The 27,809-nt window shown below is 39.1% G+C and overlaps 1 protein-coding gene across 2 annotated transcripts; it reads left to right on the forward strand.

Annotated features, from left to right (window-relative positions):
• Positions 1-412: 412 nt before the first annotated feature.
• Positions 413-26,503, forward strand: rell1 (RELT like 1). Of its 2 annotated transcripts, XM_056369584.1 has the most exons (8): positions 413-563; positions 7,200-7,418; positions 10,395-10,466; positions 13,967-14,021; positions 18,338-18,586; positions 21,322-21,454; positions 23,156-23,199; positions 23,290-26,503. In XM_056369584.1, exons 1-7 carry the CDS (start codon positions 539-541, stop codon positions 23,186-23,188), a joined length of 786 nt encoding a protein of 261 aa, XP_056225559.1. In that variant the 5' UTR covers positions 413-538; the 3' UTR covers positions 23,189-23,199; positions 23,290-26,503. The 2 variants fall into 2 exon arrangements, 1 of the variants encoding a protein (XP_056225559.1); XR_008826649.1 differs by lacking the exon at positions 23,290-26,503 and having other exon boundaries at positions 18,338-18,594; positions 23,156-23,169.
• The last annotated feature ends 1,306 nt before the right edge of the window (positions 26,504-27,809 follow it).

A 27,809-nucleotide genomic window follows, 5' to 3' on the forward strand; every position in this document is an offset into this window, starting at 1 on the left:
AATAGTCTTAAGACAACAAAAAATAAACACATGAGAGAAGAAGACACTCTTTTTATGATAAACAGCTATTTTTGAGATGTTGGCGTCGAATGTTGGAACCCAGACTTCTGACCTACTGACCTGTCACCGGCTTCAAGGATTTCAGATTTGTGATCAATAAACTGGAGAAACTTGTGGGGGATCCAGGTGTGTTTCTTAAGTGCATTAAATGGGTGATAAGACCTTTTTCATAATGTTTAAAGTGAAAACCGGGTGAAAAACGGCTTCTTCTTTTTCCTTAAAAAACTAATCAGCGACATCGGAAGTAGCAGTCAGTGATTCCTCTTGCTCCCCCCCCGTTGACTGCTCTCTGTTGGAGACAGTGCCGCTTTAAGACGAGGGCGTATCCGCTCTACGAGAATCAGGAAACAGGTTCATGTCGGTAAGAAATCCTGTAGTGTAGTTTGACCACGGTTGGTTGTGACTGGCCAGACGTCCAACGGTCGCCTGCCAGCAGCATCACCGAAATCCTACCGGCTAGCTGTGGCCCCGTCCCTCAATGGCCAGTTCAACCGTCGTTACACGTAAGTTTCAACGGTTTTTTATTTTTTATTTTTGTTTTGGTGTGAAATTGTGTAGCACCGCAGCAACAGTTAAAGTCGTTAATATTCCGTATGTTTTCATCTCTTCCCCGGGAAAGTTTGCTCTCTTTTTCAAAATAGCTAATTAAGTTTCAGTGGCGACAGAATATTGATTTATGGAAAATGTAGCTACCAGCTAGCGTAGCTTGTAGAAATTCAACTGTAGGCAAAGTTTTAGCAAAAAACTACACACACACGCAGCATGACCGTCTTACTTTAACAGGCTCTGCAGCCAGTGTAGAAGTTGGAGAAAACATACGTTGCAATTATAGAAAAGCCTGGTTATAGAAGAGCACTGACAACCTGCTTTGAAAATAACATTGCAAACTGGGTGTTGAGCTACATAAATGTGTTATATTATCCTAACCTCACCAAAACGTGAGGCATGTATCCAGGAGACTTGCATATTTTTCCCAGTCAAAATAACGATCCTGGTTAACTTGTTATGGCCCTAATATTAAGTTAAAGGCTACATCTTATACTGTAGTTATGGATGTGTTTTTAGCTGATTACTAATTTTACAAGGTTTTAGTGTAAATAATCCTCTACAGCCAGAGTAGGGATTTCTGGCACATCTTCACCTGCCTCAAAGAGGTAAAAACCCAAAACAACACTTGTAATATAAAGAATAACTTTACTATTAGACCAATGCCTTTTAGTTTTTGGCCTTCATCGGGGTTGTCATAATAAAACACACTAAAAGGAACATTGAATATAAAGATTAGATTCATAATAAATGTAATGAATCCTGCAAGAAATCTATGTTAAAGTCTCAATTTCACCAGAACTTGCAGTGTATTTTTCCGTCATGACAGCTGTTATTTCTCTTTATGAAGCATACAAAACCTAAGTTGTAAATCTCATGACATTGTTCAGAAGTTAAACTTGGACTCATTACCTTTCATTGCCTCTCAAACCAAATGAACTGGTTACTAGTTCCAGTGTCTGTAAAATGACATTAGTGAAGTTCTGTGATATTCAGTTCAGCAGCTTAATAATACTTTATTATAAAATGTAACAGCCACGTACAGCGTGCCTGTTTTAAATAGATTAGTATAATTTTGTTATATGCTGAATCGCTTAAAAAAACAAAGCAACTAGCATCAAACATTAGTGAAACCAACTACCTCGCAAAACAGTATTATTGTGGAAAACAAAAAATGATCTTGTAATCTTTATCAGTGTAAAGTGTTTGCATTAAAACCCCGTTCAAAGAGTGCTGAGGATGTCTCATAAGCAGCAATTAATGTTTTACACAGTTGTTTACACTGTTGAAGCCCTTATAAAGAAAAGCCTCTTTTGAATCTTTTAAAATGCAGCTAAGACCATTTATGTGTCAAAGTAGACTACTGTATATGTCTCTGCTTCAAGAAATACTCAAGCAAGTGTTCCCTTTTAGTTCCAACCAGTGCTCTGCTCTTTGGTTTTCTTCCTAACCTTTAAAACGCCAGGCCTGTTTCCATTTTCTACGGAGAGTCCACAGGAGTCTGGCTTGCAAAAGGCCATGGCTGCATCCTCATTCTCATTCAATTAGACCCAGTCATCCAGTGCGTTGGTTTGAAAATTAGAATACACTCATATAATGTGTGCGTGTGTGCTATACAGCCATACTGCATGTCTAGGATAGTTTTAGCTGTCTTCAGGACTGAATTTATTGTTGTGTAGGTCAGTGGCTCGCAACCTGGGGAGTCTCAAGATAAATTGTAGGGGTTACAAGATAATTAGAAGAATAAGAAAGGACATTAAAAAGTATTTCTGTCACACAATCTTATATTTAATTTTTCTTTTTTTCTGTGAAATTCTGAATACTTTTAGTTCCTCAGGCATTGTAAAAAACATTTTAAATGAAACAATATCTGAGGGAAAAGTAACGCTTATGTTTGCACACAATAAGACCAAGACTTGTGCTGAGGGGTCACAATCACATATAGCTTCACTTTTAGGGGTCACAAACTGAAAAGGTTGGGAAATAATCCTCCTGTGTTTGGTATCACATTTAAGATTCATGTATCAGTATAATACACAAATATTGTCATTTCTTCAAAGCAGATATTTGCAAATAAAGATATATCAGTGCAAGAGTTTTGCTGTTTTGTAATACCTGCCTGAAATCACAGAGCCATGACTCCAAATGAAGACATGATTACTAATGAATGAGTGTACCGAGTGACTAAATGGATAAAGGACCGGGGTTTGAAAGGACAGGACTGTGTCATGTATTCTGAAATAATATGTGGATGTATGCCTTAGATTTGCCTTCTTAGTTAAACATGATTTCCTGAACATGAGGAAATGGGTAAGCCACAGTCAGAGTCTTTACAAGGCATTAATATTCAGTGCAGAGCTGGAGACCACAAATTCTTATCTAAATGTGTTGTTGTGATCATGTAAAAGCTGTGATACTGTGTTTACTGTCACTTTTTCAACAGTTAAAAAAAGCTCGACTGACAGCTATTTTGTATATATATTTTTTTTTTTTACAGCTATTCAGTAACTTTTAACAGACTAATACTCTGTGTATCAGAACTACCAAGATAAGAAAAGACAGATTTGAGGTGTGGAGGCCTTGTTGAGTCCCTCTGGGTCTCCTATCTAGTATCTTGTCGGGTAAATGAACCACTCATTCTCCTTGAACAGGACTAGATTATGAGAATGAATGTGCACTAAGACACTGTGGCATTTTGGCTGTTGTGCTTACAGTTTGTAAGTTTGTTGACATAGACATTATTGTAAAATCTGAAGGAGACGTTATTCACCAGCCAAACAGTGGTTGAATCAGATGTTGAACAGTTTCCATTTCCTTTCTCTCTCCTTCCCAAGACTAAATGAAGGTAATGGTAGTAATGCAGTTCTAGGATCATGTTACTGATGGATGTATAGCTATGAAGTTATTCACTGAGATGAAATGATTTAAAGGCTTTCAGCCATCTCTGATCCTGTTTTAAAATATTTAATTCAGACTGTTATTATTTAAAGTTCAGTTTGCCAAGAAGTGAGTCACACAGTCTGACATGATTTGGAAACTAAGATAAAAGAGAAAAACTCAAGTTGAGTTTGTAAACATGCACTGAGCTTCCTTATGTCATGAAGTTTTCTGCTGATACCATTGGAAAAGGATCAACAACAACGTCCTCTTTTCTGAGATGCCCTTTGGCTCTGTGGTCTTGTCTACTGGTCACATGCGCTAACCACTGATGGCTAATGGAGGTTTTCCATGTACAAATGTGAGTGCTAGCAATAGCAGGAGAAATACAAAGTTCAAGATTCAAATTTTCCAGCACATGCTAGCATGAACAAAACTAATGTTGCCTTTATTAATAGCTAAAATAGTTCCCTATTAGTACATCTGATGTTCAAAAGAGGGGATAGGAAGGAAAAAAAGGGAGGATAAAGTTGAAGAGAAGAGACAGAATACACAGCTAAATTGTCTCACAGCTCAGTTTTTCCGTTTTTTTTTTTTTCTTCTGGTATTTCCAAACACAAATCATCCCCCTTCATGTATTTTTTTCAGAGATTGATTTTATATCATCCTGTGAAAGAGGCTGTTGCCGCAAAGACGTCGATAACCTTCAGGCAGACAACTTCTCACAGGCTAAATCCTAATAAAACTCCAGGAAATTAAACTAGCGGAACAGTAGCGCTGACCTCTTTCAGCTGCTGGATTTGATACTGGAGACAGAAATAGTTTTGAATCAGAAAGGGGAATGTCACTTATCAGGGTGAAAGTTAGAGGTTGTATCTGAGACTTTGGAGGGAGGTAGTTCAGTAACTGTCCAGTCCAGTAGAATTTGTCTGCTAGAATCCTCATTACAGCTGCTGCTCACCGTACCGCAACATTTTTTCCCTGTAGCCATGGGCAGTTTGACCCAGTGTTTGACTTTCCCCTGAATCTTAATCCAAAAAATTTTAGGATTGTGCAGCCCCATGTGTACCACAGTGTGTTACTGAGACTTAATGTTGTTAGGTAAAATATTTTTTTATGCCCAGAATCACCTCTCATACTCTCATCCTGAGGTCAAAATGAACACAGTTGCTTCTCCAGCTCATTTTTGGTGGATCTGTACATCTAATACTAGGTATCATTTTAAGTCCTTCACTTGTGTCAGTATGATACCGGAGTATGTACATTTAACAAAACAAGCCAAGCCATTGAAAGACAGCAGAGTTTATTGTTGTGTTAACACGTGCAGCATCACAAGTACTGTAGCCTAATGCACATATCATATTGGTCTATATGACAGCTGGTAGAAAACAAGAAATTGCTGTGTAGAAATGCCAAACTAGTAATTTAGAAAATAGCAAACAAACCACAGTTCTATACCCAGCCTGATTTTATATTAAACAAAATATAATCAAGCATTTCATAAACCCAACATTAGCTCTTTGTTTTGTTCCAAACTGGACACAAACTGGAGATAAGGAAAAAATATCAGAATTGCCAGCCTGCCTTTCTCGTTTCCTTTGAATTCAAACAGTATGAATCTGTGATATGTGTTTGTTTTGGATGTGTCTGTTTTTTGGTTTCCTCTCTGTGGACTTACATCATGGCACCAGATGTGGTTGCTAAGAGATTTATGAATCAACCTTAAATCCTCCTCAAGGACCCAGTGTTTGTATGCTTTTTTTTTTTTTTTTTAAACGCTTTTAATGCAATCCTCTGATTGACCGATGATTACCTCTGAGCCATTTGGAGAAGCATGGGACAGTGCCAGAACAGCCAACCAGTGCAGTCTTCACTAGATATAAGCACATGGACATGCAACATGCGGTCACAGGGCGGTCAGTGAGCAGACAATGGTCTTTATCAGTGTGTTCAGACTGGGAACTGGGACAATGGAGGAGCACAAATGCATGTATGCATCAGGAGGCACATGGTTAGGTGAACAGATACATGTCTGTACACACAGTGCTCTGGCACTTTTCAAAATGGGGTGAAGATATAGTTTCAATTGATATGATGGAGATTCTAACCAAATGGTGAGCTCCCAAGTCGCCCTGTCTGTCCCCGTCTCGCTTTTGGTCTCTCACTGACTTTCTCTGTCTCTCTCTTTCTCACACACACAGACACACACACACACACACACACACACACACACACACGCACACTGATGCGAACAGGAAAACAGACAAAAGCCCCCTTGTGTGTTGTGCTGGAATGCCTCACGTGGTGCTCCAACAGCAGGAGCCAGGGCAGCTTTCGCCTTAGCTGACCGGAGGTCATGGTCTATACTTTGAACTTTGACTTGATCAGTCTCAAGATATTTTGTCCAAGATGTAATATAACAGCATTCACTTTAAAAAAAACAAAAAAAAAAACAAGCTTTTTAGAGCCTTTTTTTCCTAAAGAAATGAAATCTCAAATTATTTTGATAATCAATTAATTGTTCAGTCACCTTTAAACCAAAAATTAAAAGCTTTGCCATATATGATAATGAATGGAATATCTTTGGGTTTTGGGCCATTTGTTGGACTCAAAAAAGCAATATGTTTAAGTGATTGGCATTTTCACTCCTTTACACGTCATAGAATTATCAATAAGTGTATTTCCATCCACAATTGGCACCACCAGCAGTTTCTCTTGATGAACCAACTCCTAATATTCACATATCAATAGTGGATGGGCATGCATAATAATTAACTTTTTAGTTTAGTTAAAATTTGTGCTACATTTGAATGGAAACTTGGTTATTGAATCGATTAATCAAGAAAATCAGGAGATTAGTTGATAATGAAAATAATTGTTACCTACAGCCCTAAAGCTGTGTTTTAAAGCTGCTAAATTGAAAGTACAGATGTGTTCAGGAGTTGCTTCAAGCACCCTGTCCCACAGTCTTGTGGCACCCTGATGGGTCTAAAGTCCGGTGTGTAGGTTGTGGACATATGGGAGTGGGAGCAGAGGAAGCTGGAGCATATAGTTAAGTTTTATGGTCCATGTGGACCTTTTGCTGCAGTCAGTTACACAACAAACCCTAGGATATAACCAACCCTGCTACATGCAGCGTGGGTTTGTGTGTTTCAACAGGCTGCTTCTGCACCTTTCTCAGGGACATTTTATAACTAATTTCACATCAGAGTGTTGCAACTACTGAAGTCTCACTCTGTACTCTCACTCTCTCTTTTGCTCTCAGAAAGTTGAATGAATAAAAAAGAGAAGTTGAGGACTGTTAAAATAAAAACCTTCAAAAACAGATTCACTGTACTTCTTAGCTTTACAGTGTAACGTTCGGTACGGTTTTATCAGTGCAGCTATCTTGCCATTTCTCTGTTCCTTTGCCTCTGACACCAAATGTGTCCTCAGAGCTGTGGAGAGGGGACACAGCTTGCACCAGATCAAGCACATAGAGGACAGAGACAGCAGCAGACTCGACTGATCCAGGAAGGGGAACGTGAACGCTCTGTCATGTTGCAGCTGATAGCATTTAAATCCTCTCAGCTGTTCAGCGCAGGCCACAAGTGCACTCTCAGTCTCACTGTGGATATCAGGTTGCTATCAAGGGCGTTGTAATGACAATGTATAATTTTGTTTTCTGTGTTTTCTCTTTTTTAATCTCAGTTTCTTGCCCCCTTTCCTTTCTCCAGCGAGTCAAACTACAGTTACTGGATCAGGTGAAAGTGGAGCAGCGGGGCTCAACCCAGACAACATCGCCTTCTTCCTGGTGCCTGTTTTCTTCTTCTTGGGCCTACTTGGGGTGGTGATCTGCCATGTGCTGAAGAGGAAAGGCTACCGGTGCACCACTGAGACCCAGGATGATGATGAGGAGGTTTTTGAAGAAGAAAAGGATCCTGAACTGGGTGGAGGTAAGGAAATCTGAATGAAAGAAGGAGGGAGTTGATGCAATTTCATAGATTCAGAGTTGTTGAAATAAACTGTGACATGTCAGACTGGGAATTTTTTCTGACACCATTATGATTAACTGTATATGTTTATAAAGTCTACAAAGTCTTTGTCTTTATAACGTCTATCATCTATATACAGCACACACCCATAGTTATTGCTCAATCAGCTTTAATATGTATCCAAGTTTATTTAGAAGAAATTGTGAATGTCTGAATCCAGCACAGGAATGTCAGACCTCACAATTGTTAATGAAAAGTACTATATAGAGAGGTACAGTGATTACACAGTAGATTTATATTGAATTTCTGAAACAAATGCAAATGGAGTTTTAATTCTTGACAATAGTATGAATTGTAACTAAATTCTTCAGTCGTTCCTATTGTGCTTTACTTTTTCACTTTTATCTAAATTATCATGTTTCACCATTTCAGCCTTTTTACGCCTTGTGTCTCTCTTTGCTTCACAACAGCAGCTAATGAATTGAAAAATTCCAGTCAAGTTGAACATTAACTAGAGTCAAATTCTCTCTGTCAGACTGTGATGCTGTCGCTTTTCAGTCATTGGAAAAGTAAATGCAGAAGTGATTTGTTTTGCACTGGTTTCAGTGTTGATCACTGGCATACATGAGGTTTTGCACTTTCCTGTCAAGTGATTTTGAAAGTCAATAAAAAACACTTTGATGCTCTCACCTGCTCTCTAGTACTTTCAGACTCGTACTACATTCCTGACACTAATAAGTTTGGTGTGTGCCACGTACCGTAGGTGTGAACAGATGATAAGAATAGACTTGTGTGATGTAAATGACACCGTCCTTTTCCAAAACCCTGTAGCGATCACTATTTCTCAGTGCATAAAATTAGATTTAAAATGCTAAAAAGCTACACAGGTCAGATCCTATTTAAAGAATGCATTTGTATTTTATGCACCTTTTTGAGTAAGAAATTATTGCTTTTACCATTTTCTTGTAAAGTCTTATCTTAGCCATATTACTCTATTGTGAGAAGTCCTCTGTCTTTTTAAGGAGTGGATATGAGCCAATAGCAACCAGGAAGATGTTTAGCATTCACATCACTCATGTTCTGACTCAACGAGGTGTGTGTTAAGTGAGGTGTAACAAAAATAGTCTCCGCACAGGGCCTGTTAAATTTTCCTTGGTTCGTAATTATAGCTGCAGATAATGCTTTAATGTTATGGGAGCTGTGTACATGGTGAAGAGTATTCTGGGCTCTGACTTTCTGTACGTAGTACACAATGAGAACCCGGTTCACTCCTTTACTTTTCCCCTCTCTGCAACAGTCATGCCACTTTCTTGCGAGTACACTGCGTGGCACGACCTCACAGGGAGGGGTGAGGTTCGCGCGCTCTTCTCTCCCTCTAGTACTACTCGTGTGCTGACGTGAAACTTCTGGTATTTCTGGTTTGCACTGGGCTATGTCACAGCCATGAGAAATGTTATAGAAAGAATGAATTGTTTACACTATGAGATCCTGCTGTCTGCCTTTCTTACTTGTCTTTTATACTACTGACCTCTTGAGTTTTTTTCCTGGCATATAAAATCTCCATTATTTCCCATGTTGACCAAAGTGTTATTCTTCCATTTAATCCTCTCAATTATTATCACATTTGTTAAGTGGAGTATGTAGGTATTGAAATTGAAAGGCTGGTTTCTATGTCATTCAGGCATTAGGGTTTTTCCCTCCTGTTCCCGTGTGTCCTCTTTCAAACAGCCCTACCCTTTCTATCTCATACATTGAAAGAGTGTGGGGGGAAAAAAAACTTGTTTGTTTTGTCGTCATTCAGTCGCTCCAGTCTTCTCTTGTTTCTCAATGATCAGGTTTCTGCTTTTGTTTCTCTTTCTGTTTTCAGCCCTCCACACTGCTTGTGATGTTTATTGGCTGTGAGCAGCTTCTTTATATTGAGTAAAGAGTATTATATTTATCTGTAGCTGTGGAAATATTCAGGAAGCAATCAACAGGAAACTGTAGGAAGTGCCTCACTGGGGTGTGTGCTGCCAGGAAGCGGTCATTTTCAATTTCTCAAGAAAAAACACTTGATGATCACATATTTTTATGGATGTGTGCAAGAAGGTCTCTTAACAAAATAAAATGTCACAACATTTTTCACCCAATACATGTTATTACATCTGTCAGCTCGTTGTTTTGCTTTTACAGCCTATAGCTCTCACAGATATCTTCTACATTGTTTTCTAATCGCCGCAGGCAAAAGCTCTTTAAAAAAAACAAAAAAAACAAACAAAACACCACTGTACACCATCTGCTCAACACCAAACAGCAGACAGACAAAGTCGGCAATTAGCTGTGAACATATTGGGGCATCGAGCAGCTAAAGAACCAGATATTTCCCTCAGGAGTTTGTGGAGAACAAAACGGAGCAAAAAGTAGAACAGTAGTGGAATTACATTCACGAGGAGGCTCAAACACACTACTCAAAACGAGAACAAGTGTTGCTCCATATGTCCTGAAAGAGAGATAGAGAAACAGAGAGTAACTGTTTGCTCACATGATAGCCATGTTAACTTAGTAGGGTCAATGTTGTCTTTACAGCTTGTTACGTGGCAGAAAACTAATTCATTACTCGTCTGATCCAGTTAAACTTACAGTAAAACCTAGGGGAGTAAAGTCATCAGGTTGCAATATTAATACATGCTCTTTAATTATGAGATTTATGGGTATCTTGTTGAGCATTTTTGGTGTAAAAAGGTCCTGACTGTTTAGTCCTTAGGCCATGCCTGAAGAGTGTTTTCTCTTGAGAACATGACAAGCTTTTTTCCTATAATGTTTGCTCTACCTGTTTTACTGAAGCTATATTTCCTGGCATTTCCAATTAATGAATGAGTCATCAAAGCTGCCTATTATTCATTCATTAATTCGTTCATACTAAAGCATGTGTTTCTATTTGTGTGCTTGTTCTTTCAGATCTGAATGACACCCTCAGTGACAACAATGACACAGTCGGACAGATTGTTCACTACATAATGAGAAACGAAGGTATGTGTCCGTCATATTCAACGACTCGTGCGGACAAAATCAGCTACTTGTTGTTGATTACACACTTTACTTCTGTCTCAATTAAGGAACGGGTATTTTTTTATGATAACGCAGAGGCTGTGGATACATAACGGCAATGTTTCACAGTTCACAGACTGACCTCGGTCACGTCCAGCTTTTTATTATTGTCACACACTGTTAAGGAAGGAAGTGTGTGTCAGTTTCTTTGTGTGGAGTTGTGTTTGCGGGACGCTTCTCAGAAGAGTTTTGCTCTTGGTGGAAGTTCATTATAAGGACAAACGAGCCACTCCAGAGGAATTCAGTGACTGTGATTTGTGATGACCGTTGTTTAAACAATATGGTTGGTTACATCACTGTTTCCAATCTGAATCACACAAGAGTTAAGTTTTTATTTGATTGCTGTTTTCCTGTAAATTGAATAGTGACATTACTAACAAATCAGGAGCTGGAAGTGTTATAGATTACAGAACTCTCCTTTATACCAAGTAACTGTATCAACATGCAAAATCAGGATCAATGCCAGTATTGTGTCAAATTCAGTCAGGTTGATTAGCAGGAATACACATGCATTTCCTGAAGGTGTAGATTACACTATTTTCCTCAGCGCTGATGGACATGTCAAAGCAGTAGAGCTCTGTTGAAATCAATAGCGTAAAACACCACAGTATTTGAAGTTACATTACTTTGGTCTAAAGGTGAAAAGAGTTATTGGGTATTTTAGTGACGTAGAGGAATTGTTGCTTGAAACGCGTAAGTGTGCGGGTTACTGGAAAAAAGGATTACATTGCCTTTGGCACTGAGATACATTTTATTTGGCACTCGGAAGTTCAGTCTTGAGTTCTAGTGTAGGTCATATCGTGTTATTAATAGTTTTCCTTGGAGTGTGTGTAAACAAGAGGAAAGAATTGTTTGAAATGAAAGAGGAGAAGAATGGAGTTAGCGTCTGGCAATGTCATGAAAGGAGAGCTTGGATCAACTGTGGGGATTTTGCGTGTATACATAAAGAGCAAACAATTGTTCTCAACAACTTTCTCTTCATCAAACAGCACAGAAACTATCCAGAGGCTGAAGAAGAGGCAGGAGACTATGAGAAGAGGCAAAAGAAAGGAGAGGGAGACAATTACATTGCACTTTCATGTAACCTCCTCCCACACCCTGCCCCCAAATTAAGCATTTATGAAAAGTACATAAACATTTAAGAAATGGTTTATAACATTAATATATTAGTCAGCAAGCTTAATTCTGCCTGTTAAGCATCCAGACGTCGCCGCAGGTATATAAACAGATAATGAATGACTAGTAAAACACTAATATAAAATGTGTCTCCAACGGAGAAGCTAAAGGAACTTAAGTGTTACCACTGTTCATTTAAGAACTAAGATCATTGCCCTCCAAAAACACAAAACCATCTCAATACTATGGCTTCAGTTTTACATTTTAGTGTCTTCTTTCTTGCTTTGTTGAGTTGTTCACTCAGTCAAGCAGAATCAGTATTTTGAATTCTGCCTCTGCGGGGAAAAAAAACAGCCCTACAGCTGATTTCAACAGTGCAGTCTAAACCATCATAAACCTTCATATCTTATCCAGATGACTAACACATGCTGACAGCTGAAGGCAGTATTGTCCTGTCTCAGTAACTGGCCATCATCACTGTGTTATAAATTGATTTTTCTGTCCACCCCCCCAGAGGCGAGCTCTGAGCTGACTCATCACTGCTTTTGTTGTAACAGTAACATTTGCAGAGCTGGAGTTGGAGTCCGTTAACTGTGACTCACCCTCACAATGTCAGTTTGGAGACATTACGTGGTTGAGGACTCCTGTCATGGAAATATTCTGCATTATAAGGTTGTGACATATTTTCATTAACAAAGTATAATGTGTTTTAACACAGACGCTTCAACATTTTAATATTAAAACTAGACACAATGTGAAAACTTACATGTTGATCTGTGCATCTTACATTTTTACTGGCAGCAGCAGTATGTGTATAAGTACACAGAAGAAGAATTGAGTACAGAGCATGAGCAGCAGCAGTCATCTTTATGGCTGAGTGAATACTGCCATCTACAGAGAATCAAAAAATAAAGACGTCACCGTCATACTCTCATTGAATACCTGTGTAGCTTCATTACACAACAAAGAATAACAGCAAGAGTATCATACCATTTACTTTCCTGTTCTTTTGTAATACACATAAAATATTTCTTAAAGATAAGAGGTTGTACAGAATAGTCAGAATGCCATATATTATGGTTTAGAGTGACATCGAAACCTCTAAGATGGAAAGTTGCTGAAATTACCTGCATTTGGTCAGGTATTAAAGACTGATAACAATGTCCAGACAAACTGAAAAATTCTATTCCTACATTTTTTTTTATGTAACATTAAATATTTACTAAAAAAGCAACAATAAAAGTAACATTTTAAACTAAATATCTATAGGTATTTATTAAGCATTTTACACTCAAATACTCAGCTAATCTTCTCTTTAAATTTTACAGTGGTCTTCAACATCAGCAAAGAGACCCACAGCTGTCATTACATTTTGACTTATTGATCTTGATGGGTGCAAAGAAGTAACATCACCTCTTTCCAGAGGAAATTTAATCCCGTAAGAAAAGCTGGGATGAAATCACACACTGTTACTTCCCCATCAATCATTAATGAGAAAATCTGTTTTGATGGCCTTTAAAAGTCCAGACATTGACCCAAACCTGAATTTTTCTTTTTTTTTGGCTGATAGTCTCACATTTATTTACCAGAGTCCTGAAACAGTGGCCTTGTGCAAATAAAACAACTAAAGCATAAGCGACTTCTTACTAAAAATAACTACGGTATGAAGATGACATGGGTGGATAAGAAGGATGGAGTCATGTGTCTATGCTCGATTACATGGAATCATAACATGAAACTCGTACGTTTACCTACATGAGTCATCTCTGTGTCTCAGTGCAGCTCAGTACTTCTCCCCCTTTTTCTTTAGATATGGACGAATTCCTTTACTTGTGTGCTCATGTTGAAGTCAGCTTCAAGGCCAGGCCTCAGGGAAATCTGTCTCTGGGAGCAACATGTATATTTGACCTGGTGGCTCTGTGTTGATGCTACTGGGAGCAGAAGTTGTAGTTATTGTTGATGCGCAGTAAACACTTTGTCTCCCAGGGCCAAATTCCTTACCAGAAATTAAACTTCTCAGGGTCATATTCTGGAGTTTGTTTTCTCTGACAAAAGTTCACTCTGTTTTGGTACATTCCCCCTGAGGTTGTTGTGTACTGTAATTGTGTTCGGTGACTGCATGCAATGTGCCATTTAATTGTGTTAAGGAGGTAATCTGTTGTAGCCATCTTTCAATAAGTGCTCTGCTTTTGAAGTCACTGTAGCGTTCTCGCTAATTCCCAACACTACCGTTATCTCCCTCCTTCTCTCTTCTCTTTTCTTCTATCTGTACAAGAGAGTAACTTTCTCTCTCTCTCTCTTTTCAGCAAACTCAGACGCCCTAAAAGCCATGGTTCATGAAAACAGCATTGATTCTGATGGGTAAGTGTCCTTTCACTTAGCTGTGGAAAAACAATCACGTTCTTCCAAATCCATCTTTTTTTTTTTTTGTCTTTCTCTGATTCATCTTCACATAAATGAGCAAAGGCCAACTCTGTTAACAACCTCAACCACCAGATGGCACCATAAGCCTCCTTGACAGCCTGTTGGTGTCACTACTGAACTGACTGAACTGGGAGTTGTTAGGGCAGGAAATGAACAGTCCAGGCAATCAGGCCACATTTCTTCTGATACTTTTCCACATTGGCTGGGCTTGATTGAGGGCAAGCAGCTGGGGACTGTTCCCGAAATGCCACTGTGCCCCATATCTCTGTATTGAGGGATTATTAAAGCATATCGAGCACAGTTGTTGGCATATTTCCTTATTGGCTTCTTAGTCAGGAAACACTGAGTGTGACTGTGACTCTACTTCAAACGGGAGCACTGGGTAAAAAGAAAATATGATACTTTATAATCTAGAGCTTCAGAACTGCAGAAGCTCTAAACATTAATGTTGAAATTAATGTTTGGAAAACTGATTGAGTCTTATCATGCAAATATATCAAATATTTACTGGCTCCAGCTTCTCAAATATGAGGACTTTAGCTTTTTGACTGTTGGTGAGGAAAAAGAAGGAATTTAGATACATCAACTCGGACTCAGTTTTTTTACTTTTATTCTATGATAAATATTAAAATACAATTATAAATAATTGATAGATTAAGTGATAATGAAAATAACTGACAATCACTAATTCCCTACCCTGAACAATGTTTGTCCAATCATACCTTAGCAACCATCGCTAGGCACACCAGTCTTGTCAATCTCCAGCTTTTGCATGGGGCTGTAGTAAGAACCACACATGGCGTTTACACAGTTTAGAGGAAAAGTGTAGGGAGTGGAAACAGTGTTTAATGTGCTCTAACATTGTTTTTAATTATTAGCATGTCCGGCTAACCAGCTTTTGACCTACAACAGTTACTAAGCCTCACTTCCATTTTCATGTGGGGTCATGTTGGAAAAGCAGCCCCAGCCAACTTCCTTATCCATGATAGTGTTACGCTTGCCAAACACTCTTGTAACTTCTCTTGTAACATGAAAGGTGAAACATACAGTTATGCCAAGCAGCTTAACGGAGATATGGTAGAATGAAATATTCATGTGAATCTTTCATATTTCCCCTCACTGTATTTTTGATATTAATAATATTAAATACAATTCATTTTTGTATTTATGCAGTCTTCTTATGTAATCTTGGCATTATTAAAAATAAGGTTCACTCCTCAATGTATCCCAGAGAAAATAAATAAATAAAGGCTGGTGATGATGATTAGAACTAACGAGATCTATACTGCAATGAAAGAACAATGCGGTTTGTTTAGTCCTCTGCCTGAAATCGAAGACCAATAAATTCAAAAGATTCTTAGATGCTGAGTGGTTCAAGTGCCATACAAGAACAGAAAACTAAACTAACGTTCAACAAAGAATGCTCAGTTGTAATCTGTAGCTCTCTTCTGCACCTGATCACCAGGATCCCTTTTTACGGCATAAAATCCATCGGCCTTGAAACAGATTTTAGTGAGTCATTCAGGTTGACATCTGAAATCAGAGGCTGCCTGCTCGTCTTCTTCGAAACGACCCTGCGTCACAAAAACAGGAGCAGATGGTTTGAAGCTGAGATTACACATCTTCACTATTCATCCTCCCGTTCATCTGTACAGAGCAACAAGCAAGAGTAAATGAGCAAGTGTAGTGCAGCTTTGCTGCTGAGATAAGGGGAGAGGGAGTTGGGCAGATAAACAGATAGGAAGAGGAGATGCTTGTGACAGTGGAGGACTCTAAGTAAATCGAGTTAGTGGAGTATGTTTTTCTCTCTCTCTCCTCCTGTCATCTTTCTTATCCCGACAGATATTGTTCTGGGAGGAAAGGAGAGAGGTAAAGAGAGGATGTTCCCTTTTGTTGGGAGGAAACAGTGTGGATAAATGGTAGGAGCATCGCCTGTGCCAAGGATTAGGCATTGAGGTATTCTGCTCAGTCACATTGGATGTCCTGGAAAAAAATCAGCAGAAATCTGCAATCGCACACATTTCCCCCGCGTCACTTTCATGTGTCTCGCTTCTTCAGTGCTCTCCTCAAATCTCTTTTTCCACATATTTCCACTCCGTGTTCTGTCTCCCGTTTCCCTTCACTTTGTTGTTCATTTTGTTCAAATTGCTCTCTGTAGAAGGCTGCTCCCTGTTTCTCTTGCTGTTACTCTTCATATCTTCCTCTGTTTCTCTCAGCCAGGTTGGGCAGCCTGCCAGTGGATCACTTAGAAATGGAGGAACGGGGGAGGGAGGGGGTTATCGGTGGGGGGTAATTTATGAGACACTTAAGGTGGGAGGGAGGCAGACAGACAGACAGACAGACAGACAGACAGAAAGAAAGAGAGGGAGGAAAAGGAGTGAGGGATGAAGATAGGCTACAAGGAGGAGGGTGACTGTAGTGTGGCCAGGGCTCACTATCTGCCTCTCCAGATTTGGTACTTAACTTCCCCTCTGCTCACTGCTTCCACCTCTCCACCATCCCTCAGTCCTCTCTCCTCTCTCCACAGCATGCTCTGTTCACATCCCTTTCTTCCCTTAATCATGTCTGTTCTTCCATCCGTGGGCCTGTTTCACACCTCTGCTCATCAGCTCATCAGGACCCTCACACTGTACATCATACATTTTTTTTTTTTGCATTCATTTAAAACACTTTTTCTTTCTCTCTTCCACAAACATATACTTACACCACTGGTTTCCAACCTTTTTGGCTTGTGATAACTTAAAACAAAACAAGCATCAAACACTTTCTGTCCAGTAATTGGCCTTGTGAATGCAGAAAATATATAATAGATGATGAAAATTGTTTTCATCATTTCATCTTTTTTTTTTTTTCGATTAATTGATTGTGTTTAGTCTGTGAAATGTCATAAAATGGTAAAGATGAGAACCAGAATTTGACTTTTTTTGTTTGATAGACTCATTTGATAGACTTTTTTACTCGCACGTCAGAATAGTTGGCAGTTTCCTGTCAAGTGAATAATTCATTACTTTACTAATTGTTTCAGCTCTGCATAGAATAATATTCTAGACAAAAGAGTGCTTCACCTCTGAGTCAAAGTCATTTACTCGAGCTCTAACCTCCTTCCCATCAAACAGCTTTGCTTTGAACTGGAACGTCAACATTGAACTTTCTTCTCTTTTCACATCCGTTCCTGACCTCAGTATCGTGCTCATTCACACATGTTGTTTAATGTTCAGTTGTCCGCAATCTTTTTAAATTTTGGCCGTCTACTCTGTCTCAGCTCCCTTCTTTTCAGAGTCTTATAATGAGTGTCCACATCCATGGCACCTCCTCAACATGAATAGAGAAAATTTAAATAATTTAATAATAATTAAAGAGACACCACTCATTATTATGCTTCCTGTCTCTTGACTCTCATGCGTAGGCATACATACTGCATATAATATGTCGTCAGTGAGCAGAAACACTGTTTATTCTGCTTTTGTCTGTAAACAATGTGAAGAGTTGCTCTCCAGGGTCATAAAACATGCAGCTCCTCTCAAAAAAGATGTGAGAGAGAGCAAACAGACAAGTGAGCTGGCCTCAATTAGTGTACACTTCTAAGATAAATACTATATGAAAGTGACGAGAAAACAGTATGTGTTGTGATAGCTTATATATCACAGGTACTGCAAGTCGTTTTTCGTCCTGATTCTCCACTGATCAGGTGTCTGACACCTCAGCTGATGCCTGCTCCATTCAGAAGATTGCTTCTATTATTATTACTTTAAACATAATTGCCATTCAGAATGATCCTCAAAGAGCTTGTCAGTGATTGTCTTTGCCCTGTTGAAGAATGAAATATTAATGTGTCATTTCTGCAGTGATATGCTATGATAAAGGAAGCACTGCAGAATTCAATGAGCTTGAATTCTCTGTGAATTGGAAATGCTTTGGACTGAATGTAGGTCAGTTTGTGAATGGTCTCACTTGACTGCAGTTTTGACAGCTGATCATAAAAAAAAAAAAGTGTTTTTTGTTTTATTTAATCGTCTCTTGTTGGATGGTGCTGTAACAGTTGCTCTCTTATAAATGGTTCATTTTTTTTCTTTGTGGTGTAATAATTGTTCGGGGGCCAATTTACATTGTTTTGCCTGTGTTCTGCTTGTAATAATAGACCATAGTAACTCATATATTATAGCTGTGTACTATGATATAGAATATATTGATAATTGTGTCATTTCTGAAGTACAAGGCTTTAAAATCACGAACTACTGGTTCTTTTTCTTCAGTCCTCCACTCACCCCCACCTCTCCCATCACCCCAACCCCTCCGATTACTCCCGTATCACCGGGGGCGCCCCCAGGAGCTGCCAAGCACACCTGCAACCACCTGCACACGATCGGTGGGCCTGGAGGCAACAAGAACATCTGCACCCGCTGCAGCCAGAAGAAATGGCCGCTGATCAGGAGGCCATCAGCGCGTAAGGCAGAGCAGCGCCGCAGCCACCACGGAGAGGTTACGGTCCTGGCTGTGGGCAGGTGGGCAGGTGTGTGTGTGTGTGTGTGTGTGTGTGTGTGTGTGTGTGTGTGTGTGTGTGTGTGTGTGTGTGTGTGTCTTTGTGTGTGTGTGTGTGTCGAGCAGGAAAAAAGGGAGAGTTTATTGCTGCTTCGCTTTCCAAATGTTTTCATCTTAAGGATTTCTAAGAATCACATCATACAAGGTGCTTTATTAAGCTGAGGTAAATTTAAACTTTTAACAGTTTATACTTTAAACGTTAAAACAGTTTAACCCAGAGGCATATCAGACATAAGTGCACACACAATCAAACATTAACCCTAAATAATTGCAGCTGAAAAAACAGCACTTAATTACGAAGGTGGAGTTTTCTGTGTACTTTGACATCAGACTAGTGACCTGGAAAACACACGGGTGGAGGGTCAGGTTGAAGCCTGGGAAAACGGAAGCTGCAGGGTTCGGAGTGTGTTGATGTTTAGTGTGATGTTTCAGTGGTTAACCTGTGCTGTGTGGAAATGACCCCTGTTAAAAACACACTAAACTGGAAAAAGAGGGACGAAAACAAAGAAGCTTGTGATATCTAACGGTTTCCTGTTAGTTTGCTGTTTCCCAGGGTCATGTTGGGAGCATCTTGAAGAATGTATAATGTCAATCTTCCTTTTTTAACTTAATTCATCATTAGTTGTAAGCAGCAGTTTGCCATTTAGGTTGAAAAATACACACATAACAAATGGGAAAGGTGGGAAAAACATTAATAAATAAATATAGATATTGTTTTTTAAAAAAGTAATGAAACCTTAGAAAAGCATAAAAATGACCTATAAATAATAGAGAAGACTGACAGCTGATGGGTAGAACATGCTTTGATAATGATGTGAGATGGCAGTCTAGATGAATACATGACTAAAGGCAGGGACACACACTGGTCCTCACAGCTGATCCGACCAAGCTGGCTCTAGATGTAAAGCACTTGGAAAGAAAATCTGCTTTGTAAATGTTTTATTACATTTGTTGGAGCTCAAGGACACACACACAACGTGTTCTAGTGAGTAACACTGAGTGTAAACATCATTTTTGTTTGTTTACAAGAAAACTCCAAAGGGCACCTTTATTTTTTTTATGACTTACAATGTGACGTGTTTCAGAAATATTTTGTTGTCCTGGTAATCAGGTATCGGTGCATGAGCCACAGCCACAGTTCACTCCTATGAAGTCTGCTCACCTCCAGTTCTCTGCAGAGTTTTGTTTCTCGCATCTTTCCACCCAACCATTCCTCATTGAATTTTAGCATTTCTCTCAGTTTCTTTGCCTCAGAAAGTGGCAATTAAAACAGATGCTGGTTCTTCCATCATACAGAGCTTTCTTCAGACAGATGAAAAGAGCTCAGTCCTTAGAAATGTGACATTTTTATTTAGGAGTACAAAAATGCAGGACTGCTGCTTGATTCCTTCTGTAAATGGTATTTTAGAAAAATTTCTTTCTCCACAGGGAACACAACGTATCTGCTTTATACTTTTTGGACATGACAATCATTACAAACTTCTTGCACTCCAGAAAGTTTTATGGGCAACTGTGTTGGATCATAAACTCACCATGAGTCAGTCTGAGGAACAAATTGTCATGAAAACTTTTCCATTGCTTTCCAGTGGTTTAACACAAAAACACTACATTGGAGGTTAAACCCTGGCAGTATGCTACCCTTATAGATCTGTTACGGCTCATGTAGTTTGTGCCCTGGATGTTTAAAAGTAGAGCCTGACTTTTTATAGTTATTTAATTCCCAGTGAAGTTTACTGTTTCAGTGCACTGATGTAATTTTTTCCTCCCTAATATCAGTATCACCATCTGTTCCAAAAATCCAATATCAGTCGGGCTCTAGACCATTTTTTAGTTCACTAGTGAACACAGGACAGTGTGCTGCTCTGGTCTCCGTCATGCAGTGAGCGTTCTCCTCATCTGTGGTGTCCTGCTGCGAGCTGATTGGGATGCAGAGAGGTTGCTTTTCATTTGTGCACCCTGATGAATGGCTGTGCACGCACAGGGTCAGCATCAACTGGATGCGAATATTCATTTGCTGATTTAATTAAAGCTTTTGTGTGTGTGTGTGTGTGTGTGTGTGTGTGTGTGTGTGTGTGTGTGTGTGTTGTGTGTGTGTGTGTGTGTGTGTGTGTGTGTGTGTGATGATGAGTGGATGTGGATGGGTGGTTGAGAGAGGTGTAAAGATTAGGTGTGTGTGTGTGTGTGTGTGTGTGTGTTGTGTGTGTGTGTGTGTGTGTTGTCAGCAGTGAGAAGAGGCACAAGCTGTGGCCAGCTGTGCCATGAACGAGAATAACAAACCAACTGAGTTTATGGTCAGAAATGTGAACTCTTTCATGATATTTTCATCAAAAGACTATTTTATCTGGCTTTTTTATTTTGCTTATGATATAAATATGATACACAAAGTGTAAAGCCAACAGCAGAGTTGGTCAGCTAAGTTCTGTTTTATTTTGACCTAGAAAAATGATCACGGTGCTATTCTTTTTGAAACCTTGTTGAAAGAGTTCAGCAGTATACACACTGTGCTGTATGTTTTTTTTCCTCTGTCATTTCAGCCACTGCTGTGTCCTCACATAAGAGCACAAGCTTGTTTTAATGAGCTTACTCTGCAGTGTAGGAGACCCTGTTTCTCATTTGTGTCCCGCACTGCAAAAACACCCTTGTGTTGTGTGTGTGTGTTTTTTATTTATTTGTTTTTTATTTTTTTGCCCCTTCCCAGGTTCCGGGTGACCAAGTGTGAAAAACCAACCAGGGACAGACGGACTCTGTTGATAACAGACTCCAACGGGAGTGTCCCTACATCACCTACAGAGTCGGAGCCCAAGAGCCGGACCACATCTGAGTCCCAGCAGGTGTGTGTCCAGGAAACTTCTTCATCTATCTCTCTCTCTCTCTCTCTCTCTCTCTCTCTCTCTCTCTCTCTCTCTCTCTCTGTCTCTCTGTCTCTCTCTCTCTCTCTCTCTCTTCTCTCTCTCTCTCTCTCTCTCTCTCTCTCTCTCTCTCTCTCTCTCTTTGTCTTCCATTGGGCTCTTCCTCGCTGACGCCCTGTGTATAAATAAGTGTTGCTTATGTATGCAAAATTATTTATGTGTGTGTGTGTGTGTGTGTGTGTGTAAGCACCACAGCTGGTCTCTGCTTTTTTTAATCATGTGCACGTTCCCAGCACTTAATGACGTTATCCCTCCTCTGATAAATTGTTAAGTATCTCACAAACTAGGTTATGTTATGGCTTTATATTTTATTTATGGCTTAATTCATAGCAACAGTGTTGCATTGTTGAAAGAGAAACATTGGGAAAAAGTTGCACACGTGGACATCTTTTTAGCGACCTGTCACTCAGTCTGTTTATTATAATGAGGTGGAGTAAGGTTAATGTGATTTTAGGATAATTTATTACTACAAGTATTTAAAATCCATGATAAAGAGCTGCTGAAAACTGCAATATTTGGCCTCTATCCCTGGTGTCACAGGAAATCTGGTTTATGAAATTGCAATGCTCCAGGTGGCCGTGAACTGCCTCCACTTGTGTCTCCTCAGTCTTTCATTTACTGTTTACAAGAGTGTGCAGAGAAACTTTTTCTTCCTGTCGATGCTGCTGTTGAACGGCGCAGAAATTTCCTTGTAGCTGATTGTCACTCAGATTCCTCCGGCAGCAGAACAGCAAACTGCAAATAAACCTTTGCAGAAAACAGCCAGAGAGAAGCTGCCATGGTTTCTTTAAAGTGAGTCTTGCAGGGTCGAGCGCTAATTCAGCCTAAATATTAGTCATCAGAGGTTTTCTGTGTAGGTCCGAAGCATTGCTTTCCAAAAATAAGCACTGGATAAAATACTTTATTATAATCATCATGGGCACTGTATGTTATTGTAGGACTGTCCTGCTCACAATGCACCAAATATGTGGCTGAAATATGATTGTTATTATTTTAAAACTTTTAATAATGTTTGCTAAAAACTGCAGCGCCGAGTTAAATGAGATCATTCACGTTGTTTAATTTACATGATTTCAGATATTTTGTTTTGGGGTTTTGGCCGTGTAGGGTTCAAAACTCTCATATGTTTCCAGAATATTTTCTAAAATGCTTCTTGTGCTGTATCACAATAAATCACCCTGGGTCCTGTTGCTGTTATTTTTCTAATTATCAGAAAATTCCTGAGCAAATCCTGAAATTCAGGCGAGGTAATATGAGAGATCAGAGTCTTAGCTTCAGACTTTGGGATGAGCCTGTTTAGATTCACCAGGCTTGACTGAATCAATATCATAACCAAATTTGTTTCAGGCTGGAGAGATATTACACTCATGTTTCATAGACAATACAAATGCAAAGAATCCATTTACAGTGTTAAACACATTTAACATCAGTGTCATTTAATGCTATTGACTTTAGCTTTCTTGTATTGACTGTGTGAGGAAGAAAAATGCCTTTAGCCCAAGAAAATGAACAAACCCTTTGGTGTGGAAGAGTGATGGCAGATCACATTATCAGGCTGAAAAACAGACTCTCTTGATTTATGATTATTTTCTGTATTAAAGTCTATTTTCGTCTTCCTACCAGGTGCAAACAGACAACTTGGACAAAGAGAAATGATAAAAATCCAGGTAACATGTGATATTTTTATCAGCAACATGCATCTCTCTATTTCTTAAATATATCTGCGTCTAACCACATCTTAACCCTTAACTTTACAGCTTTCCAGAGAGAGGACAGAAGCAACATCTGGACACTTTTTAAACTCGAACAAGTAGAAGAAAACATCAGCACAGGAGAAACAAGAAGCGACAGAGTCAATCTGGGAATCGCCTCTCCACATTCTCGCTCCACAGGGAGTGAAACGTGCAGCTGATGAAGCAGACAGTGGTTATTTTACAAGTACAGGGGGGGTAAGGTGTGTCCAGTTGTGATACACTCCATTTCCTCCTATAATAGATTTACAGTAGTGCCTTGCTCAAAGGCAGAGTAACGGCTTGATGTCAAGGAACCCTGATCCAGGGCTCTCCCAAATGAACTAAGCTCTTATACTCAACATGCCGATGCGGTCCATGATGTACGTTCATATATGATTTCACCTGTAATCAACCAGTTAATTTATAAAGCTACACCCCCAGCCCCAATCTGAGATAAAACTGTAGGTCAGTCATTCCCAAACAGGAAGAAGGAACAACCTGATATAGTAGTCATAGAGCCGGGAAACAGACTGGAGCATTAGTCTGTGATAAGAGGAAGGCAACAGTAATCACATCCTGTAATAGCATGAACATGATGTCAAAGTGTTCCCTGTAGTCAGCGTGACTAAGCATCCCGACTGTGTGCATTGCGAGGTCAACACGTCTGCTTTTCAAATTTCCAATCTCGTCTCTTTGTGTTGATCTTCAAATCTGACCTCTATAAAGAAGAACGTGCAGTATTCTACACCAAACAAAAAATTAGACACAGGCTCACTAGCTATAAGTGAGTGTTTTACTCATACAGCAAACACGGAGCAACTTTATGATTCATTTAGAGTCGAGTTTGTTTTCACCTGATGATCAGAAGAACCTAAATTCACTCTCCTTTAATTTCTGGTTTGCTGCTACTGACTGAAAGAAATATCTGCCTCCTTAGCTACTAAATACTCCACCATGTTCACCTGCTAGTTGCTAACTTTGTCTGTCTGTTGTTTTGTGTTAAATAGGTGGCGTACAGTTGGTTTATCAGAACTTTTTTTCTGGTTGGCTTTGAATGGAAATAACATTAATTGGAGCAAATGAACCAAAACAGTAAAATTGCGCTCATAAATCCAAAACAATTAGCTGAGAGATGGCAGAACAATATGTTAAAGTGTGTAGTGATCATTCTCTGTGGGTCCATCACAATGGATGACCCCTTGACCAGTTGTTAATATAAAAATATTGATTGTTGCAGCTTTAATTTGTGATGCTGAACTTAGACATTGAGACTGGAATATGTGTATTTTTTATATACTGTGCTAAAATGTATTCTTTAACAAATATATAATTCATTCACATTATATTGGATTAGTTGTAGGACATCTAAAACACATTTTTGGTTAAAGATTCGTGTCATGTCCCTATCGACTTCACTCTGGTGTACATGTAGAATGAATGTTCAGCTGTCGAAGCCAAACGAAGCTGCTTCTTTTGAATTCAGTCTGGATTTATCATATTTGTCCATGAGCTGCCTTTATATTAATCATCAATGCACTAAGGGGTCATGAGCAAATAGTCTGCAAATGACTTAATCCATTATGGATTATCTGTCAGTTGTTACGCCAGGATATAAGCCTAACTTTTTTTCTAATGAAATGTGCCTTTCATTTCTAAGCATGGGTCTATTTGTATGGGTGTGTTTTATAGTGAAAGGCAGACAACATGTGCTGTCATTTGATAAGAGTTTACAGTGTCAAGAATCATTTGTTGTGGAGAGCAATTCAGTGAGAGAGAGAGAGAGAGAGGTGAATGTTGCCGCCAAAAATACTTGTGTGTAAGTGTGTGTAAGTGTGAGAGAAGGAGAGAGAGGGAGATGCAAATGAGTAACTTTTATAATTCCTCCTCCATTAAGCAAGGCGTCATTAAAGGAAAATTTACGGTATTTTTCACCCTTTGTCTTACTCTCAGATTCGACCTCTCTGAGTCATGTTAACGTTGAACTTGTCACCTCTGTGAGTCTGGCGAAAAGCTTTTATTGGGGCTTTAATTAAAGCTTTAATTTTACATAAATAATTTAAACACTTGACTCTAAAACTACTTGAACAAAAACACAGGTCAGATATTTGACAGTTAATGTGATCCCATTTACACTTTGTCGCTCCCACAAACGGCTTCAGATGCATTTCCACCGCCATCTGGACTGAGGTAACGCCGACCCTGATTTGCATTCAGACCAAGAAAATCAAGACCGATTACAATCAGCCTTCTTATTTAGCAAACGGAGACATGTATATATGTGGCTAAGTTTAAATAAAAACTGAATAACATCTGAATTTTATTCAGATATGACACACTTGAAATGACAATTGTACCTGTACCCATAAGCACAGAACATCTACAACAGAGCTGTCAGGTGCAAAGTTAACATGAGATCCAGGTTAAGAAATGCTGTGAATTTTTTTTAAGGAATCAGCCCATTTAATGTTTTTTTTTTTTTTTTTTTTTTTTCAGATTCTACTCAAAATACCAAACAAAGAGAAAATGACAAAGAGAGTCTGTTCTCTATAGTCCGGTTTTCTGTAACAACCAAATCAGTTGAGTTGAATATTTATTTTTCTATGCTTAACACTCTTGACAATACCCCAAATTAATTGATCTTCTTGACGAGGAGGAAACCAAATTCAACCAAAGCCAAAAAGCAAACAGAACCCAGATGTGTTTTGTTCTGACGTCAGTAGTTTTAACTGTCTACTTCATTGTGTGAAAAAACAAAGGGTAAGATCGAGCAGCAGAGTGAACTCAAAAGTTAAATCCGCTTCTTAAACAGGTGCTCCACCAACTTTATACATATAATTTTAGTTTACAAGTCACAAAATGGATTATCTCAGTCTGGGCTTGGAGACTACAAACTTTTTTGGTGCTTGGCCTGTACTGGAAACTAAAAGTCGGAGCATTTTTGCTTCTGCTGCTTTGATTTAGACCATTTTTTTTTTAAATTGTTTCATGTAACTTTATGTAAGTACGATAATAAATCACCAGTCGCCCTTTTAAAGACCCTTGTGAGGTGAGACGTAGTCAGCCAAACATATCATTGTGATCAACAGGCATTGTATTAGACGTGGTATTTGTGAATGTCATTTCATTGGGCCTTGGTTTTTAAAACCATACATACAAATTCTGTTTTTCATATTTTGGGACAGTTTGCTGTGTTTATATTGTTGTATAATGAAAATAAAAATAAAGCAAATAAAGATGACTAATATCACATGAAACCATAAATAATTCACCTGATTGTTGTCATGCAATCATGCACTACATTCATTGTGTAAGACACTAGTGCAATACGGTGATAAAAGGCCAGTGTCCACCGATGCAGTGTAACGTCTCCCTCTCCTCCCTCATTTATCTGAACCAATCCGTCTTCATATTCTAGTCTTTCTCATTTCCTTCTTTCCTCTCCGCACCCTCCTTGGTCCTTCTCTCCTTCTCTCTCTCGTTTTGTGCCGTAATGAAAAGATGATTTGTCTTATTCATCTCGAGTAGGTAGTCTGACGACCTCTATCCTCCATCGTATTATTTCCAAATAATGGAGATGAGATGGAGATGGAGAGGTGTTTTGAGCCGATGCGTGAGACCGAGGATTAACAATCCTTGACTCTTTGTGTCCTCTTGACCTTTTGAGTCTTTTCAGGTTCACTCAGGCAAAGGATGCGCAATTTTCTGACCTCAAAGCAACTGTAGAGAACCAGAAGAAAGCAATGAAAATCTGTTAATTTAGATTATTACTTTATTAAATTATTAACACGCCTATCTATTCTGGACAACAGCAAGGACGTGATTAAACAAGGCCTCGGAGTGACACTTCGTTGCCACTGGTGTCACTTGACAGCGCTGGAGGGAGGATTGACTTTCAAAGTGTTGACAGGGACAGGGAACATTTACATGCAGTGGAAAAGAAACCCTGATAGCACACAAGGCGACGTCACCCCACCCATTGCTATAGGCTCAAAGCAAACCTGACTTTTAGAAACACACACACACAAACACACAGGGCGGCTTCAGGGTTTTAAACCTGTCAGAAAGATGTGGTCAACCGTGCAGGATGTGAATAAGCAGCAGAAGTAAACCTGGTACAAATATTGACTCCTGTTGCATGTATGTGTGTGTTTACTTTAGCTCTGACTGGGGAAAAAAAAAAAACAAAGGGTGTCACCATTTTTATGAAATGTTTCTCACTACATTAAAGCGACCAAAAAATTCCACGAGGAAATTAGGTATGCACATAAGATAGCTATAGATAATAATAAAGCTCTGTTCTGTCTCTTTTGCATGACTTCATAAGCAGTAAATTTATCTCGAGCACTGAATTATTAAGGCCTCCAGGCGACAGGATTCCCATGCCGATGCTAGGCTAAGTGCCCTACATCTTATCTTTGTTCCTGGCTATCAGCCAGAGGATGGAGCTTTGGCTCGGGGGGGGAATATTTTTTTTTTTTTTTTAGGGAAACATTTGGGACCAGAGGGAAGAAGATTAGTCAATGTTTAACACATTTGAACTACAT

This window comes from Seriola aureovittata, chromosome 23 (genome assembly GCF_021018895.1).
Source record: "Seriola aureovittata isolate HTS-2021-v1 ecotype China chromosome 23, ASM2101889v1, whole genome shotgun sequence".
NCBI lineage: Eukaryota > Metazoa > Chordata > Actinopteri > Carangiformes > Carangidae > Seriola > Seriola aureovittata.

What these genes read in the sequence shown, in the direction of transcription:
- rell1 (XM_056369584.1), top strand. Translation starts at nt 539, where the DNA reads ATGGCCAGTTCAACCGTCGTTACAC. An exon ending in CTACATAATGAGAAACGAAG is followed by an intron (nt 10,467 to 13,966) that starts GTATGTGTCCGT and finishes CTCTCTTTTCAG; the next exon opens with CAAACTCAGACGCCCTAAAA. An exon ending in AACAGCATTGATTCTGATGG is followed by an intron (nt 14,022 to 18,337) that starts GTAAGTGTCCTT and finishes CTTTTTCTTCAG; the next exon opens with TCCTCCACTCACCCCCACCT.